The sequence below is a fragment of the Vombatus ursinus genome, unplaced genomic scaffold, assembly GCF_900497805.2.
Source record: "Vombatus ursinus unplaced genomic scaffold, bare-nosed wombat genome assembly UNPS02006779.1, whole genome shotgun sequence".
NCBI classification, from domain to species: Eukaryota; Metazoa; Chordata; class Mammalia; order Diprotodontia; family Vombatidae; genus Vombatus; species Vombatus ursinus.
The window spans coordinates 24265474-24285033 of NW_020946557.1; the positions used below are offsets into that span (position 1 = coordinate 24265474).

A 19560-nucleotide genomic window follows, 5' to 3' on the forward strand; every position below is an offset into this window, starting at 1 on the left:
GGTTCTTTCAAATTTAGTCACTTTGCACTAAGAAGTAAATTCAAATCACCAATTATTAATAAAATTTCTTTAATTAAACAATATTTTACACTTCTTACAAGTACTGGTTCCATTGTTTGCTTGTCAAAGTTAAACTGCATACAGCACAAAATCCAACAAAATTTTCATCATACAAATATAAAGGTTTCAACATTATACAAATTTAATTAAGACTAGGCAGGACAGTCATACCATTATCCAGTTGCGTAAGTCAACCTCGAAACTTAAAAGCATGAATTATTCCTCTTTGAAACATGATTTTATTTGCAACGTCAATGAACCTATTAGATTTTATTCTCTTTGGTGCCTTCCAATCACTCATAGAATAACTTTGGGTCCATGGATAACATTTTTACCAATCTATCTTCTTTATTGGAAATAATAGAATATACAAATGGAAATTTACAATGATCTTTTTTTTAAAAAATAAGAATAAAAAACTTGTTAACCCCTCCTTACCAAATACAATTAACCAGAAAAGGAGTTTATACAATTACCAATTAAACCAGTTTAGAAGACTAAGGGGAAGGAAATAAGAATTTATATAGTGCCTACTATGTTCCAGGCACTGTGCTAAGTGCTTTACTGTTGGGTACCCCTTCAGACAATCCAGGTTTGAAGACTGAATATGACACTGAATATAAAAATTAAAATAAGCAACCAATAAATGGAAGACTTGAAGATCCTAATAAATTAAATTCAACTCATTATTATCACCACTATGTTCCCACTGTGCCACTGATAAATTATTCTGGATAGCATAACATGATTCTTCCTCTATTCTCTTGAGGTAAGTCCAGATAAGGAGGTGGTAATGATAGATGTCCAGTAGATTTGCCACATGAATCAAAATTAATATGATTTTGAATTTGTTTTACTCTCTTCTAGTATGGTGCTATGCGATAGAAAAGTGTTCAGACCAACTGGGTTTTTCTCACCATTTCCAAAGTAATCAGTGCTCCAATTTTTACCATGGGGCCATTGGCTTTACTGAGTTACTGGCAAAGCCACATTGACTGTCACCTGAGTAGGCTGAGGTGCTGGGGACCCACTGTTTATGGTTTGTGGAGGTACTGCAGCCGGTTCCATTTTGCTGATATGTGTTATGAATCGCAGTCTAAGTTTTAAAGCCGGTCTTAAATTGCAGATAATTTTCTCTACCTAAGAAAAGGGAATATATACAAAAACATTAGATGTCATTTAGACCCATAAATTTTAGACAAAGAACTACAACCTATTAAGTAATATATTTTAAGAGGTTAGATCTGTATATATCCTTAATCACCTGACCAGGAAGAGGAAGGATGAAAGTAATTTTCTCTCCAAATAAAAGCAGAGAGAAAATATTCTTCTTGCCTCCTAAAGTACTAAAAAAAAAAAAAAAAAAAAATCTAACAATCAAAGACCAGGCAAAATTGCAAGAGACTTTATTGTCTATCAGGTTTGTCTTTTTTGTAATTTTTATGTATAATTTATAATTTTTAATAATGCCATCTTCCTGAGAAAACGGACAAGGCTTCATATTCTACAAGGTTCCTAATAAAAATGTATCATAAACAAAATTTGCTTAGCAAATTATTTATTTGGTGTTGTTTTGGCTTAGTATTTAAATGAAATGGGAAATTTTTATTCATAGCACTATGCCACTGTGTCAAAATTTTGTCTATTACTACTCTTTAAATCCAACTCAAACTCTTTTCCTTATGTATTTAGCTCAACTTCCAATTACGTTTAGAAATATGCTCCTATCATATTTCTCCCTTTCTCCTATCCATCTTTTCCCTAATTTGAAAGAAAAACTACTTCTAACCTACTTTAGAATATAAAATCAGTTTCACAGCTTTTCTCAGTTTTAATGGCATTTGCTTAGTCTTTAAAAAGGCAGACAGATAAATAACAGTGAGAGGGAAAGAGATCTAGACTCAGCTTAATTACCACTCTCTTCCTTCTTTTATATGTCTTCCATCCCTGCAAGAAAAGACACTGCCAGAAAATAGTAAAAGAATGAGTCAACATTCAATTAAAAAAACTATGTTAACTGGGTACATATACAACATATGCAGGCTTTGAGAGAGATACAATAATAAGATAAAGACTCTACCCTTGAGAACTTAAAATCTAACAGACAAAACACATAACAATTACAGTACAAACTGAAGTGTGGTAGGTGCATAAGAAAGAAATAATATGACTTCATAGCTCTCAACAGGCTAGGTAGAAGGGGCTCTAACAGAAGCAGAAATCAGGAAAAACTTTTTTGAACTGGGGAGAGTGAGATTTGAACTGGTCTTTGCAGATGGATAAGATTTTAGCAAGTGCAAAACTTGGGGGAGGGCATTCCAGGTATAGGAACTAGAGATTCAGATGTGTTAAATTAAGTAAGAGTGTTTGGATGACAATAATTCATTTTGGCTAAAGTTAAGGTGAGAAGTACAAAGTCAAGGAAAGGAAGGTTGGTGGAAGACTCTGAATTAATGAATTCAACAATTACTAAGTACATATTGTATATAAGGACAACGCAAAATCTTAACAGTGTTTTGGGAACAGGAGAAAGAAGAGATCAAGACACATACAAATCAGTCAGTTCCAGGCACTGCTAGGTGCTAGGGATGTAAAGAAGGGCAAAAATACAATCCCTTCATTCAAGGAGCTCATATTCTAATAGAGGAGATATCATGCAAGTAACATTATATACACATAAGATACATGCAGTGGAAATGAAGAGTCTCAGAGGGAAGGTGGAAATAAGGAACATACATGGGATATGGTGTCAACACAGAAACAAGACTTGACAACACACTGGATATGTGAGATGAGTATGAGTGAAATGGCAAAGGAGAGATCCGAAAAAAAAGTGATCTAGAAACATTTGAGAAGAGATATTTAGCTGTGGTGGGGAAGAAAGCTTCAAAGGACATAGCACCTAAGCTGAATGTCATCTGGTTCAAATGTAGGGTGTAGGAAGGGGTGTAATCTAAAATGATCGGAAGTGGAAGTTGAAGTTAGATGACCAAGGGACTTAAACATAAATCTACGGAGACAATATTTTATCCCACTGAACATTTATGATGAGGAGAATGACACAGCGAAGGTCAATCTTCCAGGATGTATCTAACAGAAGAATTAAGACCCGAGGCAAGACAAAGGGGTTTGCCCTTTGATAGACAACAGGAAATCAGTCAACTTTTTTTTTTATTAGTGGAATGACATGATTAAGGTTGTGCATTAAGAAGATTAATCTGCCAACAATGTATAGCAATAACCAGGGTTGGTGGTGGGGACAGACTGAAGGTAGAGAGATGTATTAGGAAGCTAAGGTAATGCTAGTCTGAAGGAGGATGACAGAGGGAATAAAACAACAGATGAAAGATAGGATTTGAGAATGTATTTATGGAGAATGAAATAATAGGACTTGATATGACAGAAAAAGAAGAGGAAGGAATCAAAGATGACAATCACGGATGACTGAAAAAAGTTGCAGAGCACAAAAGAGAATCCTGAAAAATAAATAAGCCCACAGCAGTCCCTTTCCCTTCCCCCAAGCATTTAGTAGCAGCTGTGAGACCCTAAGCAATTTCTTTAACATCTCTCAGTCTCAATTTCCCCATCTGTAAAATGAGGATAATAACAGCACCTACCTCACAGGGTTGTTGTGAGGATCAAATTAAGTAACACATGGACTTTAAAGTGCTATATGAATAATAGCTATTGGGGCAGCTAGGTGGCGCAGTGGATAGAGCACTGGCCCTGGATTCAGAAGGACCTGAGTTCAAATCAGGCCTCAGACACATAACACTTACTAGCTGTGTGACCCTGGGCAAGTCACTTAACCCCATTGCCTAGCCAAAAAAAATAAAATAAAATAAAATAAAATGAATAAATACTAGCTATTATTATAATTATTCTCCTCTACCTACAACTGGCTCAAAGGTGATTAAACCTAAATCTGAAACCAGAAAAGTATTTCTAAATGTAAAATACTATCTTATTTTGTACCATTTCCTCATCTAATACATTTTCTGGGTCACAAAGATATTAGATTCATGTTTTCTATTCCTCTCTAAACAGCTTAAGACTAGTGTTATGGTGACAGAGATGCTCACAAAATTCACTTTCTCCTTTTTTTTTAGTTAAAAAGAAATAAGAGGGAAAAATAATAAACAGCTGTGGATATTCTGCACAAAACAAAACAAAAACCCATACCAAAGCTTCCCAAGCACATTCTACCTCCCAGTTTTCTTACACCTAAATAATTTCCTTAAAATTTCATTTCAACATAAACTAATTTGCTTTGGACTAATAGTTACTCTTTTAATAAAACAATGTGGAAAAAAAATTTATATTAGCATACTTCCCTAATTCTGCACAGCAGACATTAGAAGGGAATACAACTCTCTAGGGAAGGCAGAAAGCCAGAGCAAAAGCACTAAGCTGGAAAGTCCTGTGTAAAGTACTAGTAAGAAAGCCAGCTGGGCTAGGTAACATAATCTGCACTGCATTACAGAAAATCTTTTGTTTTGTGTTCAGTAGTCCAGAAATGATTCACATAAAATATTACTTACCTGGTCTTTCACACTGTCACCAGTAAACATATACTTCATATGATATAAGAAATCACAGATGGGATCCATGTAGTGTAAGTGGGTGCTACACTGGTCTACATTCAGAAGCATATCATAAAATGCCACTCCAATCTGTTTAATAAATAAAGATAAACTGATAAAATGTCTTGAATTATCTGACAGATCTATTTATTTCAGCTCAATTATAGCATACATGAGATAAAATTCATGTTTTAGAATGTCTGTATTCTAGTGAGAGTTGAATCTACACTGTGATAATTCCAAGTATCTGTGATCTCCTCAATACGCAAACTCCCTTAACTGGTACAGATCACTACCCATTCACATGTCATTCTATGTGTCTTATTCATGTTCATCCACAAGGGGTTCCAGTAACATAACCAAAACAACTTCTTTTCCAGTCTTGATATAACACCTCACTTCTTGGGCAAAATTCCCCATTGAAAGTATGCTGTAGCCTACCCACACACCTACATGCAACCCACTCCATTTCCTTTTGGCTAAGTTGCAACTTTAATTCTTTGGAGACTGGTATTCCACGGCTTGTAGTCATACATCATCAGTGATGCTGAGAAGACAGCTCTTTCTTTCAGTGAGAAACAAATCTGACCCAATAGGATTTCATGTTATGAAATCAATGATGGACAATGGCTCTGGAAAGGTATACATTATTTGAAAGAAAAAAGAATATAATTTGAAATGTAGTATAAGTGCATTCATAGCACTACAATACCATTTATGACAGGACTTGGCTTTATTTCTTTTTGTATAATATTTGTCATTTCCCCTATTTTTTCATTTTAAAAAGTACTGTAAAATTGTTTTCTCACATTTCATTACATGTAATTTTAAAAAAATAGACCAAGAAAACTTTGGTAAAATAATTACAGAATCAAAGAATCTAAGAGCTTGATGGGAACTCAAGACTTTATCTAGTCCAACTTGTACCTCTGTGAGAATCCCCTCCACAACATCTGATGAGAAAATATCTAATCTATGCATGTCTGCAGACAAATCTGAAGACATCGCCAACATCTCCCCTTAGGATAAAGCAAGCTGGAAAGGTCATAGAATATTCTTGCCAACCAAATAATAATGTAGTGGATTAGGTACAATGACCTCAAGTCCCCCTTCCAGTTCATGTTAATAGTTCCCCATTGCTGGTTCAGGCCAATCATAGTTCCTCCATGTACTTTTTTGGTTTTGTTTTACAATTTCTTGATTTCTCATAGAATCATTAGTGTCCATGTGCTCCATTCTAAATTTTAAGGAATTATTTTCTTCAGTGAGCTTTTGGACCTCCTTTTCCATATGGCTGATTCTACTTTTTAAGGCATTCTTCTCACTGGCTTTTTGGATCTCTTTTGCCATTTGGGTTAGGCTATTTTGTTATTTAGGCTATTGTTATTTTCTTCAGTATTTTTTTGGGTATTCTTTAGCAAGCTATTGACTCATTTTTCATGACTTTCTTGCGTCACCCTCATTTCTCTTCCCAATTTTTCCTCTACTTCTCTTACTTGATTTTCAAAATCCTTTTTGAGTTCTTCCATGGCCTGAGACCAAATTCATATTTTTCTTGGAAGCTATGGATGTAGGAGCTTTGACTTTGTTGTCTTCTTCTGGTTGTATGTTTTGATCTTCTTTGTTACCAAAGAAAGATTCTATGGTCTGACTTTTTTTGCACAGTTTGCTCATGTTTCCAGTCAATTACTTGAGTTCGAAACCCTTTGTTAAGGTGGGGTCTGCTTCCATTGTGGAAAATGTACTGTCCCAAAATTCAGGCGTTTTGTGCAGCTGTTTTCAGAGATACTTCTAGGGACCTGTAAATTTTCAGTTCTTCCAAGGTGCTATGATCAAGGGCTAGGTGTTTACTCCTTTCCTGGTCTGTGCTCTGGTCTATGAGTGACCACAAGCACTCTTTTCTGTCTTGGAACTGTGAGGAGGATTTCCTCTCCACCGCTACTACAACCTCTACCACGCCAGCATTCTCTTCGCCCCATTTGGCCAATTTTGCTTTTCAAGGCATTCTTTTCCTCATTGGCTTTTTGGACGTCTTTTGCCATTTGGGTTAGGCTATTTTTTAAGGTGTTATTTCCTTTAGTATTTTTTTGGGTCTCCTTTAGCAAGCTGTTGACTTGTTTTTCATGATTTTCTCACATCACTCTCAGTTTGTCCTCTATTTCTCTTACTTGCTTCTCAAAATCCTTTTTGAGCTCTTCCATGACCTGGCACCAATTCATATTTTTCTTGGAGGCTTTGGATGTAGGAGCTTTGACTTTGTTGTCTTCTTCTGGTTGTATGTTTTGATCTTCTTTGTCACCAAAGTAGGATTCTATGGTCTGACTCTTTTTCCGCTGCTTGCTCATGATCTCAGCCAATTACTTGAGTTATAAACTCTTTGTTAAGATAGGGGTCTGCTTCCAGTGTGAAGAATGTACTGTGCCAAGCTTTGGGGGTTTTGTGCAGCTGTTTTCAGAGATACTTCTAGAGACCTGTAAGTTTTCATTTCTTCCAAGGTGGTAATGATAAGGGGTGAGGTGTTTACTCCTTTCTTGGCCTGTGCTCTGGTCTATGAGCACTCTTTTCTGTCTTGGAACTGTGAGGAGGGTATACTCTCCATAGCCACTACAAGTTCCACCACGTCAGGGCTCCTCCTTGCCCAGGACTGCCACCCAGAACTGTGACCCAGATCCAAGCATGGGTAAAGCAAGAGAATCCTGCACCAGCAAAGAGATCCCTGCAATCCCCCTCTGATCAGCCACTTGATTCTCCCTCAGTCTATGGGCCAGGAAGTTCAAGAAGCAGCCACTGTTTGTATTTGGAGGGGTTTGGGGGTGAGCTCAAGCAAGTTCCTGCTTTTACTCTGCCATCGTGGCTCCGCCCCAATTACTCATGAACTAAGTGACTATCCTGATGCCCTCTAGCTCTGATTCTAGTTTCCTAGATATCATATATGCAAGAAGAAGTCGAGACAAAAGTCACATATTACCTCTATCATGCACCGAGTTCTCTCTTGCTGAAATCTTTGTAAAAAAGGTCCTACAAGGTGATACACATAAAGTAACTGGAATTCAGTCTTTACTATGGGAAGGAGTGCTTCAGTGAGGAATCTAGAATTCAAAGATAAATCGACAAACATTCATTAAGTGCTTGTTATGTGCCAGGCACCATGCTCTGTACTGGGGAGACTTTGGGTGTATAGAATATACGCAAAATCAACACAAGGTAGTTTTGTCACAGGAAGCACTAGCAGGGCATGGGGGTAGAAAAACAACAGTAAAGGCTTCATGTAAAAATTGGTGCTTGAGCTGACTCTTTAAGGAAACAAAGGATTCTGTGTAGCAGGTATTAGAAAGGAGTACCTACTCCAGGCATGGGAGAGAGCAAAAGAATAAAGGCACTGAGCTAGACTGTCGTGAGTAAAGTACCAGTAAGAAAGCCAGTGGGGCTAAGCCAGAATGCAGGAAGGGGAATGATGCTTGATAAGGCTGGAAAGAAAGGTTGGGATCAGGTTGTAAAGGTTCTTTAATGCCAAACATTGGAGTTTATATTTGAGTTTACTGAAGTAGTGTAGTGACTGGTGAGGCATATATATTTAAAGGAAAAGTGACAGTTATGAGGAATGGAAGAGGTAAAAAAAATTGAGGTAGAGAGTCCAATTAGAAGTTAAGCATGACTAAAGTGGTGACTGATGAGTACTAAGAAGGTGGATATAACAGATGTTGCGGAGGTAGAAAGATAGTCAAGATTTGGTGACTGAATGGACATAAGAGACAATAGCCAGTGAGGAATCAAGAAATGACAATGAGTGTTCCAATTTTCCCACATCTTATCCAACATTTATCATTATCCTATTTTGTCATGTTGGCCAATCTGACGGTTGTGATGTGGTACCTCAGAGTTGTTTTGATTTGCATCTCCCTAATCATATGACTAAAGATAGCTTTAATTTCTTCATCTGAGAGCTGCCTTTTCCCATCCTTTGACCATTTATCAATTGGGGAATGACTTGTATTCTTATAAATTTGACTTAATTCTCTATATATTTTAGAAATGAGGCCCTTATCAGAGACACTGGTTGTAAAAATTCTTTCCCAATTTTCTACTTCCCTTCTAATCTTGGTTGTATTGGCTTTGTTTGTGCAAAAACTTCTCAATTTAATGTAATCAGAATTATCCATTTTGCATTTTGTAATGTTCTCTATCTCTTGTTGGGTCACGAATTCTTCTGTTCTCCATAAATTTGATAGTTGAACTATCCCTTGCTCTCCCACTTTGCTTATAGCATCAGCCTTTATATTTAAATCATGAATCCATTTTGACTTTATTTTGGTATATGGTGTGAGATTTTAGTCTATGCCTAGTTTCTGCCATACTCTTTTCCAGTTTTCCCAGCAGTTTTTGTCAAATAGTGAGTTCTTATCCCAGAAGCTGGGACTTTGGGGTTATCAAATAGTAGATTACTATAGTCACTGACTACTGTTTCTTGTATACCTAACCTATTCCACTGATCTACCACTATTTCTTAGTCAGTACCAAGTAGTTTTGATGATTGCTGCTTTATAATACAATTTAAGATCTGGAATAGCTGGGCCACCTTCCCCTGCATTTCTTTTCTGGGAAAATTGGAACACTAATGCATTGTTGGTGGAGTTGTGAAATGATCCAATCACTTTGGAGAGTAATCTGGAACTATGCCCAAAGAGCTATAAAAAATGTGCATACCCTTTGACTCAGCAATAGCACTTGTAGGGCTGTATCCCAAAGAGATCACACAAATGGGAAAAGCACCCACATGTACAAAAATATTTAGAGCAGCTCTTTTTGTGGTGGCAAAGAACTGGCAGTTGAGGGATTGCCCATCAATTGGGGAATAGCTGAACAAGTTTTGGTATACAAAGGAAATGGAATACTACTGTGCTATAAGAAATGATGAGCAGGCTGACTTCAGAAAAACCTAGAAAGGCTTGTATGGACTGATGTTGAGTGAAGTGAGCAGAACCAGGAAAATGTTGCACACAGTAACAGCCACATTGTGCTATGACTAATGTTGATAGACTTAGCCCAAGTGCTAAGACATCTCCAAAGGTCTCATGACGGAAAATGCTATCCACCTCCAAAGGAAGAACTATGGAATTTGAATGCAGATCAAAGCATACTATTTGCTATTTTTTTCTTCTGTTTTGTTTCCTCTTTCTTGTGGTTCCTCCTATTGGTTCTAACTCTTCCTTACAACATGACTAATGTGAAAATATGTTTAATAGGAATGTATAAGTATAGTCTATATCAGATTGTGTGCTGTCTTGGGGAGGGAGAAAAATTTAAAACTCAAATGCTTATGAAAGTGACTGTTGATAAATTAAAATAAATTAATTAAAAAAAAGAAAAAAAAAGAAAAAAAGAATTGACATTGAGGATGCAAACCAGGGTGACAAGAATGGTGGTCCCCTCAACAAAAATAGAGAAGTCTGAAAGAGGGATAGGTTTTGGGGAAGAAAATCGGACTTCAAATTCAAGAGAGATCTGGATTAGAATTTCAGCTAGCTACGTATGACTTGATGAGTCACTTCAACTCTTTGAAGTCTCCGTGTCCTCACCTAAAAATGGCATTAATGCCAGCCTTGCCACATTCAAAGGGAGCCTATAAGTAAAACATTTTACACACTCTGAAGTGCCATAAAAATAGCAATTATTATTTTTAGTTAATGGAGGGATAAGGGCAACTCCAGAGATTAGGTGCTCAAATCAATTTCTGATATCTCAGCACATTTAGTACCTTATATATGAAAACGGGTTGAAAGAGGACTCAAGGGACTGGAAAACCTGAAATATCACTAAAAGAATTATATTCAGTTATATCAATCTATCTATATCTATATTTATATCAGGAAAGTTAGATAAAATTTTGACACTTTCCCATGTCAATTTAAAAATATAAATATATTTTAAATAATATAATAATTTTAAAAATAGAAAAATATAAATACATTTTCATATGTAAAACTTTTTGGCTAATATGAAAATCCAATTCATCAGTCTTCAGAACACTATGTTCCCAGTTAATCAGGTTTTTGCTATATGCCTAAACAAGACTTTTACTTAACTACTAAAGCAGTTAGACCACTTACTTGGGAATGAGAGAAAGTTGTCCAATGCTAGAATGATGCCACACGGCATGTGCCAAAGCCAAAGTGTAGCTGCAGCTCATCTCAGAATAAGACTGGTGACAAGCAGTAAAGTCAAAAAGTTGAAATGGGTATCCAACCCATTCAGTCTCAGAGATGAAGCTTGGGCTGTTAATAACACTCACAATTCGAACATGAAGGACAATCCAATATGGCTCCTTAAAAAGAAATACCATGAGAAAACACAAACACATTCCATGAACAAATAATTTACTCTAATATTTCATGCATTCGACACTTCAATCCAAAGATCTTAAAAGACATAATCCTTATAAAATCCCTCTAGCTTTCCATTCAGTCTGAATGTCCTTAATAAAAAGTTCATGAGTTGGAATTCCTACGGACACACAAGTCCTAAAATGACTTTTGAAGGACTGTCTTAATGGTCACTGATATAAAAAATATCACATCTTTCTATCATCAAAATCCATTCATAGTATTACATGATGATGAATTATGAAATACCATGATTTCTGAAGAATTAAAATTGTAGGTGACCCAAAAGACAAGAGAGATGCATTGTGGATATGAATAGCAGATCCCCAATCATGACTCTTGCTGAAAAAGCAGTATGAAAGATAACATACAAGAAATATGTAACTGGAAAAGGAGATGGGATAGTCATGTAGTGAGAATAAGAAAAAGGATGACTAGCCAGAGTGCTATACTGGTTCTGCAAAGACAAAAGAAGCAGAGAGGCACCCAACATTTTGGTTGGATAGAAGTAATTAGCTGTAACAGTGTTTCTGTTTTTAGAGGTAGTAGAGCATAGCGGGAAAAATTCTGGTCTTGGAATCAGGAGAGATTTGTCCCTATTTCTAATCCATGTCTCCTATACTTACTAGTTGTATGACCATGGGTAGTTATTTACCTCCCTAAGCCTCAATCCTCTCATCTGTAACATGGAAATAATCACAGTACTTTAACTTTTATTGGTTAATTTTAAGCATCAAATGACATAATGTTAAGTGATATATACATGTATGTCCCTCCCAGGTAAGCTCCTTGAGGACAAGGACTATTTCATTTTTCTTTCTTTTTTTTTTAAAGGTTATATATGTGCAATTAAGTAAAACATTTCCATATTAGTCACTTCATACAAGAAGACTCTAATAAAAGAAAAAAAATGAAAGAAAGTGAAATAGAGTACACTTCAGTCTGTATTCAATCATTATCAGTTCTTTTTCTGGAGATGGATAGTATGCTTCATATTAGTCCTTTGGGATTCTGGAATCATTGTATTGCTGAGAATAGCTAAGTCACAGTTCTTCACCATACTATACTACTATTGCTATGTACAACATTCTCCTGGTTCTGTTCACTTTGCTATGCATCAGTTCATGTAAGTTTTTCCAGGTTTTTCTGAAATCATCCTGCTTGTCATTTTTTATAACACAATAATATTCCACTACAATCACATATTATAGCTTGTGTAGCCATTCCTCAATTGATGGGCATCCTTTTGATTTCCAATTCTTAGCCATCACAAAAAGAGCTGTTATAAATGTTTTTGTACAAATAGATCCTTTTCCCTTTTTTAGGATGTCACAGTTTTACAGCCATTTGGGCATAGTTCCAAATTGCTCTCCAGATCAGTTCACAACTCCATCAACAATGCATTAGTATCTTAGTTTTCCCACATCCCCTCTAACATCCAACATTTTCCTTTTTTGTCATATTAGTCACTCTGATAAGTGTGAGGTGGTACCTCAGAGTGATTTTAATTGGCATTTTTCTGATCAATAGTGATGTAGAGCATTTTTTCCCATAAAACTATAGCTAGCTTTGATTTCTTTGTCTTAAAACTGTCTGTTCATATCCTTCGACCATCTATCAATTGGGGAATGACTTGTATTTTTATGTCACTCGGTTCCCTACATATTTGGGAAATGAGGCCTTAATCAGAACCAAAATTATCTATTTTACATTTTGTAATGCTCTCTATATCTTTTTTGGCCCTAAATTCTTCCCTTATCCATAAATCTGACATATAAACTATTCCATGCTTTCTTAATTTGCTAAAGGTTGGATAACCACTTGTCAGGTATTTTGTACACAGATTCTTATTCAAGTACAAGTAGTGCTTGATATCCTTTTAACTTTCTGATCTATCTCGCTGATATGTACAAATTAAAAACATTAACTCACTGGTAAAGCAGTGATGATCAATCCTATTGCATTCATCCATGCAGTAATGTTCTCCCTTCGTACTAAAGGCTGACTGTAAGCAAAAAAAAAAAAAAAGAAAGAAAAAAAGACAAAGGTAAATTTTCACCTATGGAACATTTCAGGAATAGGAGAATGGCATAGTCTAAATATCTATCTGATCACAGCCTGAAAAGTAATCTATGTCAATCAAAATGAGATTATTTTATTAGATTACAATTTCTTTTTTGGTATATTCTTTGGTAGAATCACCTGAGTGGAAAAATAATTGTGACAGTTACTTGCACATTTTCCCCTGCCATTAGCATCCATCTTATGACCATCATTATAAAGGAAGACTAGATAAATATTGACTTTGGTAGGGATTATATGTAAATAGTACTGGTAAATCAGGCATGCAGACTTAACACAAATGTTATTTTATTTAGAAACACTTTGTGCTTATTGAACCATACAATAATTTACTTGCCTCTTCAGGACAACATTGAGAAGGGCATTTCCAACATCTTCTCCTGGAACAGCCAAAGCCATTAGCTCCACACAGGTTACGTGAAGAGCATGGGCAGCTGGATTGGGAAACTCATTGAATCTCCAATCACAGTTTGGAAATGGACCAGGAGATTTGCCAGCCATAGGTGTGATCAGTCAAGGAAATAATACTGGAACCCAGTTTAGTAAGACTCAGAAAATGTGTTTAATACATATAGACAACATACAACCAGGTCGTTTTTAAAAATAGGTCTGTTCAATAGCATAGAACAGGGGTAAGAGAACTGAATTTGGACCTACAGTACACAGGTGTGAATCCTGGCTCTGTCACTTACAACTTATATGATTTTACATAAGTCACTTAAACTCTCTGGGTCTATAGTTAAATTAGATGTGGATGGAAAAAAATACAAAACAAAACCACACGTTAACTTCTCCAAATCAACTTTAAGGAGTTCTGCCACAATACTAGAGTCTTACTATAATGGGAGAGGTATTTATTCCTTACAAAGAAGTATTAGATCAATGAGACACATACACACCTGAAGCTCCCAAATAGCATGGAATTTTTTCTTACCTATTTATCGACTACATTATTTCCTAATGCTCTCAGATGAAAACTCAAAAATCTATATAACACAATAGCTTATTTATTCTATTCCCTGGTACTAAAGAATATAACAAACAGAATGAGCCTATTTGGAAATAAAAATAGACTGTTTGATATAAACCTAAAAATTTCTATAAATCTACTTTTAAATGCATAGTTTTCTAGCATGAATTTAATGTTATTTTTCAGAGGATATTACCATATCAGGTTTTCAAAAGGAATTCAAAAACTGAAAAATAAGTAGATCACTCCAGAAATTCATGCCTTGAGAATAAGTAAAAATATCTCCTTGAAAAAGGGGAAAAGGCTTTTTTACAACTGAAAACACTACTACCCCTACTGAAAAACACACACATACATACACATAGACACATCATGAAAAAGGATATTATCTACTAGTCTGCCAATAAGTCTGCAATAATAAGAGTCATCTGGGATCCACGGGTTTTCTTCTCGTGTATTCATAGCGAATTTGAGATATGTATCACTTAGACACCAGCCTTGTGGCCGATTATCTTTTAGTGAGCCAATGATAGCATGGACAAGCTTCCGTTTGAGGGGTGTGCGGTCTCTCAGGTGCCTCTCATAGTAATGCAAAGTGTTATACAAGTAAGTTACCGGACGATCTGCCAAGAAAGAAAAATGTAATCACAGCAGCACTTCCACTTAATTAATGATTAATGACTGAGAAAAAGCTAATTGTTCTGCTTAAGGCAGCACTTTGAAAAAAAGAGCTCAGAAGCAGATAAAGTAATTTCTGGGAAAAAAAAAAAAAGGAACATAGCAATGGATGGTTTTTAATCATAAGGCAAAGCAATTATGTCCCAGTGAAGAAGTGGGAAAAACAAGATTGTGGTATCTATTTCAGAAGGATGCTAATATCCATTATCTTTTCAAATAATTTGTTTTACTTCTCATTGGAACTGGAAACCAACTCCTCTTCTAAAACTGTGTTATATGAAATATTTGCCCATTACCATGAAAAAAGACCATTTTGCTAAATTAAAGTTACTCTTTCTGTTTGGCTATGCCTGGCCTACAATGTTTATGGACTCAGAAAGGGAGAAAGACTGGACTTGTGATTTCACTGATAGAGAAAGCTTCCAGATGAGGAAGCTCCCTCTACTCATGCAAGTTGGCAACTTCGCTGCAGCTTGCTCTGAGAGGTTAAGGGATTTGCCCAGAGTAACAAAGTCAGTCTGTGTCAGAAGTGAGACTTGAACCCAAGTGTTCCTGGCTCCAAGGTCATCTCTTTATCAACTATAAAACACTTGCTCTTGCTATGGAACTAATAAAATACATTTACAAATAAAAAGAGCTCACCATGAAACTTGTATAAACCTCCCAAGTGATCCAGAAGAGTCTCCAGTGATTTGGATACGGGCAGCAATTCCAAAAATCTGTGGATAACTATATCAAATACTGGCAGGAATCGGAGACACACATTTCCAAAGTAGATTGGAAGATAGGGGAGTTGTATCTGCACAGGAGGATTGACCTGTTCTGCTAGGCCCTCAAAATACAGCTTCTCTGGATATTTCTGCAGGAGTTGAATAAATGCTCAGATTTTCTCTTTTAAGAAAAGACTGAATAAACTCAAATATATTACAGTATTTAAGAATCTAATTTGCTTAAGAAAACATTTTTAGTTTTATTCAAGGGTAACCAATTACTTTTAGTTTAGTTTTAAAGAGCTCTGTAATCTTATTTCTAACATATATGTATGTATATGTGTATATGTATATGATAAATATATTTGAAATGCTAGCTCAATTTCTTAAAAGTCTATAAAACAGATTAACTCTCAAAATTCTTCAAGGTATCATAAACTGATTATACGGAGGGAAATGATCAGACCATACAGCAAAGAACACCTTTACTGTTTACAAAATGATGAATTTGAGGCTTTCATTTAAAATGAATAACACTGATTAAAATGTACCTTGTGATAATTCATATGCTTGGTATGCCAGTCATTCTGCAGCCAGTGCTCTGGAGAGTTCTCTTTCACAAAATCATTTACTCGATTTCTAAAATCATTTGGCTTCAGCAACAGCAACTGAATTATAAAATAACAGACCTGAGCTTCATTTCCTTCATGACTACGCATGGCCTTTGGTGAATCAAAGACAGAAAAAACATCGATAAAAGGAAGATCTCCAAATATCATGGTTCAAGAAAGTCATTTGAAAACTCAAATTACAGAGAAACACACCTTAAATATGCAGGCTAATGATGGGAGAAAACTTGCCTAGAATATTCAATTACTTAAAGTGAAGCTGTACAATAAAAAACCCCTCACTTTATTTTTTATTACTTTCAAATATTTACATATAAAAAGTATATGATATATGTGTTTACACATTTCTATACGTATATAGTAACTAGAATTGTTCCCAAATATAAGTTGGAGTACTAGGCTGCTACCTCGACGAATATGACCCATCAAAATCAGTAAGATTCATTTTCATTCAATGTACTAACAGACATTAAGTTTCTTTTAAATTCAACTCTGTTGATCTTATTTGCAACATTAATTGTAGCAAACTCTCTCTATCTAAATAATGCTAAAGCAAAAAGGCAAAGGATCACAAAGTCTTAGTTAAAACAAACAGTTGCACTTTCTAATCTTTCTAACTCTGGCCTTCAGGTGAACTAAATGTCTACTTCCTGAGACTAAATTCACTTCACACTGGTTCAACCTGCATAGCACTAAAAAGACTGGTGTTCTTAAGTTATGAATTTGATTATGTCACTGTTATGCAAAAAAGCTTTCAAAGGCTTCCTATTACCTTTCAAATAAAGTCTGAAATTCAAGGATCCCCAAACTGGTAGTACCAAGGTACATATCCCCCCCGTCCCTTATGTAAACCATAAGCTTTCAGCCAAAGAAGACTCAATTCTCTGAACAGTCTATGCTTTCCCACCTCTGTGCCTTTTCTCATGACATTCCCTGACTGGAATGAATCTCACTTCCTTTTATATTTGTTAAGAGCTAGCTCAGATATCATTTCCTTCATGAAAACGTCTCTGATCACACGTGTATGAAGTATTCTTTCCCAATGAATTCTTGTAGTACTTTGTACCTTTTTCATAATACTGTTTAGATACTGATTATATAACATCACATCACATCTCATCTTCCCTACTAAGATGGTAAATTACCTGAGGGTAGGGACTTTTTCACTTTGTATCCTGCCTAGTGCCTATTATAGCCTATAACACATATACCTTATTATAGGTGGTCAATAAATGTTTGCTGAATGAATGTATGAAAGAATACTGCCAAATCTCTCTATTTCTTTTTAAAATCAACCAAAATGTATTAAGCACCTACCACATGTGAGGAAGGATGCTTGATAGGCTCCTGTGAAACAAATGCAAAAAGGGAATACAGTCCCTACAATAAGAAGCTTACAATGAATTGAGGGGGCACAATAAGAACACAAATCAAGTACAAGGAAAACTTAGGAGATTTGTTATAAGAAATGGCTCTCTTGGGAATGGAGAATTATATAACTGGAAGAGAAGGTGATGGAAAAACAAAAGTTATGATTATCTTTAAAGAAATTTTAGGGAGAATGAACCAATATGGAGAAAAGGAGAATCAAGGAAATCTTTATGGAAGAGGCATTACCTCAAATAAGTCTAAAAGGAAGAATAAGATTCAGGGATAGAAAAGAAGAAGGTGTGCATTCCAAGCAAGGAGAACCATATGTATGAATAAACAGAGGTAAAGGAAGAAGCAGCACATTCAGGAAACAATTAGTACCCCAATTTGGCTAAAACAAAGAATACCTAAAAGAGAATAGTATGAAATAAGGATGAAAAGTTAGATGGGAAATTAGATTGTAGAGGGCTGTGGAATTTGTATTTCTTAGATGAGGAGCCATGGAAGGTTTCTGAATACCTTAGGAAGATGATCTTGACAATATGTGGATCAGAGAGTAAAGACAGTAGAAGCAGGGACACCAATGAGAAAGCTGTTAGAGTCTTTCTCCCTCTCTCTCCGTAAGAAATGATGAAGCCAGAACAAGGAGATTGGTTATGTTAAGTGAAAAGAATTGAATAGATCAGAGAGATCTTTTGGGGAAAAAAATCAATAACCCTTGGCAAATGATTGGTAACGGGAGGTGATGGAAATGAAAGATTTAATGATGACTTCAAGGTTATAAACCCGGATGACTGAGAAGTTAGTGAATTAGACAAAAAAAAAAGGCAAGTTTGAAGAAAAGTTTGGGAATGGGGAAGCTAATGAGCTCCAGTTCAAATTCAGTATGAGTTGCTAACAAGACATCCAGGAAACATTCAGGAGAGTTGACAAGAGAGGAACAAGACAAAGATTTGAGCTGCACATACAGATATGGAAGTCATCTGTATAGAAACGATAATTGAACCTATGGGAACAAATATTAGTAAGGAAAAGAAAGTAGTAGAGAGAGAAAAGGGTCTAGCCTTTGTGGATTATCAGTCCTAAAGGAGCAGCAGATGGATAATGATGGATAATTCGATAACCCATCAAAGAGTGAAGAAGAAGAAGAGTAAGAAAAATAGAAGAACTAGGCGAGAACATTGTCACAAAAGCTGAGGCACAAGAGAGTAACGGTCAATAGTATTAGAACCGAAAAAGACGAAAGAGGATGAGGATTGAGAAAAGGTCATCTAATTTAACAAGCACTGGTAACCTAGCTTCAGTTGAACAGTGGGATTAATCTGCGCAGTAAATGGATGATAAGGAGGTAGAAGCAGTAATGTCTGATTCTTTTTGGAATTTAGGCAATGAAAAGGAAGAGAGGCTTGGGAGGATGCTATGAAAGGTTGGCAAAGTCAAATGAAGGATTTTTTTTAAGGATATGGTAGACATGAACATGCTTTTAGACAACAGGGAAAGCACTAATACTCAGGGAGAAAATGAAGATGATAATGAGAGAGGGAAAGGTTAATGGAGGCAAAGTCATGGAGGAAATGGGAATGGGGTGGGATTTGAGGTTACAGGTTAAGTGGTTAGCTTTGGCAAGGAAATCAACTCCCTCTTTTTCCTTTTTTGGTTAGGCAATGGGTTAAGCGACTTGCCCAGGGTCACACAGCTAGTAAGTGTTATGTGTCTGAAGCCGGATTTGAACTCAGGTCTTCCTGAATCCAGGGACGGTGCTCCCACTGTGCCATCCAGCTGCTCCCCCAACTCCCTCTTTTTCAGAGGCAAGAGTATAGGAAGATGATAGGTAGAGAAGGGGAGATGAGAAGCTAAAAACAGTCTCAATTTTCTCAGTAGGGTAGTGCACAAGATAGCTACTTGAGAGAGGATTGTAGAAGACAAATGAAGATGAGGGCAGGAAATTTGATTTTAGAATGGTTGCTGAGGAAAGTGGGATAAAGAATCAATCAAGGGAGGACAAAAGGACAGTGAGGCATCAGTTGAAATCAGACAACATGATTTAGTAGTGGACCCAGTTCTTCTAATATGACTACCAAACAAAACAGTAATTAG

The 19560-nt window shown here is 36.0% G+C and overlaps 1 protein-coding gene across 3 annotated transcripts in view; it reads right to left on the reverse strand.

The window, feature by feature from the left end:
* Positions 1-52: 52 nt before the first annotated feature.
* Positions 53-19560, reverse strand: part of MED23 (mediator complex subunit 23) — a 59748-nt gene continuing 40240 nt past the window's right edge. For all 3 annotated transcript variants that reach the window (XM_027848541.1, XM_027848540.1, XM_027848542.1), the window contains 9 exons: positions 16015-16185; positions 15396-15612; positions 14462-14698; positions 13443-13608; positions 12956-13028; positions 10751-10965; positions 7612-7732; positions 4602-4733; positions 53-1200 (listed from right to left, as the gene is read on the reverse strand). In XM_027848541.1, coding sequence (XP_027704342.1) covers positions 1027-1200; positions 4602-4733; positions 7612-7732; positions 10751-10965; positions 12956-13028; positions 13443-13608; positions 14462-14698; positions 15396-15612; positions 16015-16185 — 1506 coding nt within the window. In that variant the 3' untranslated portion in view covers positions 53-1026. The remainder of the gene's footprint in view (positions 1201-4601; positions 4734-7611; positions 7733-10750; positions 10966-12955; positions 13029-13442; positions 13609-14461; positions 14699-15395; positions 15613-16014; positions 16186-19560) is intronic.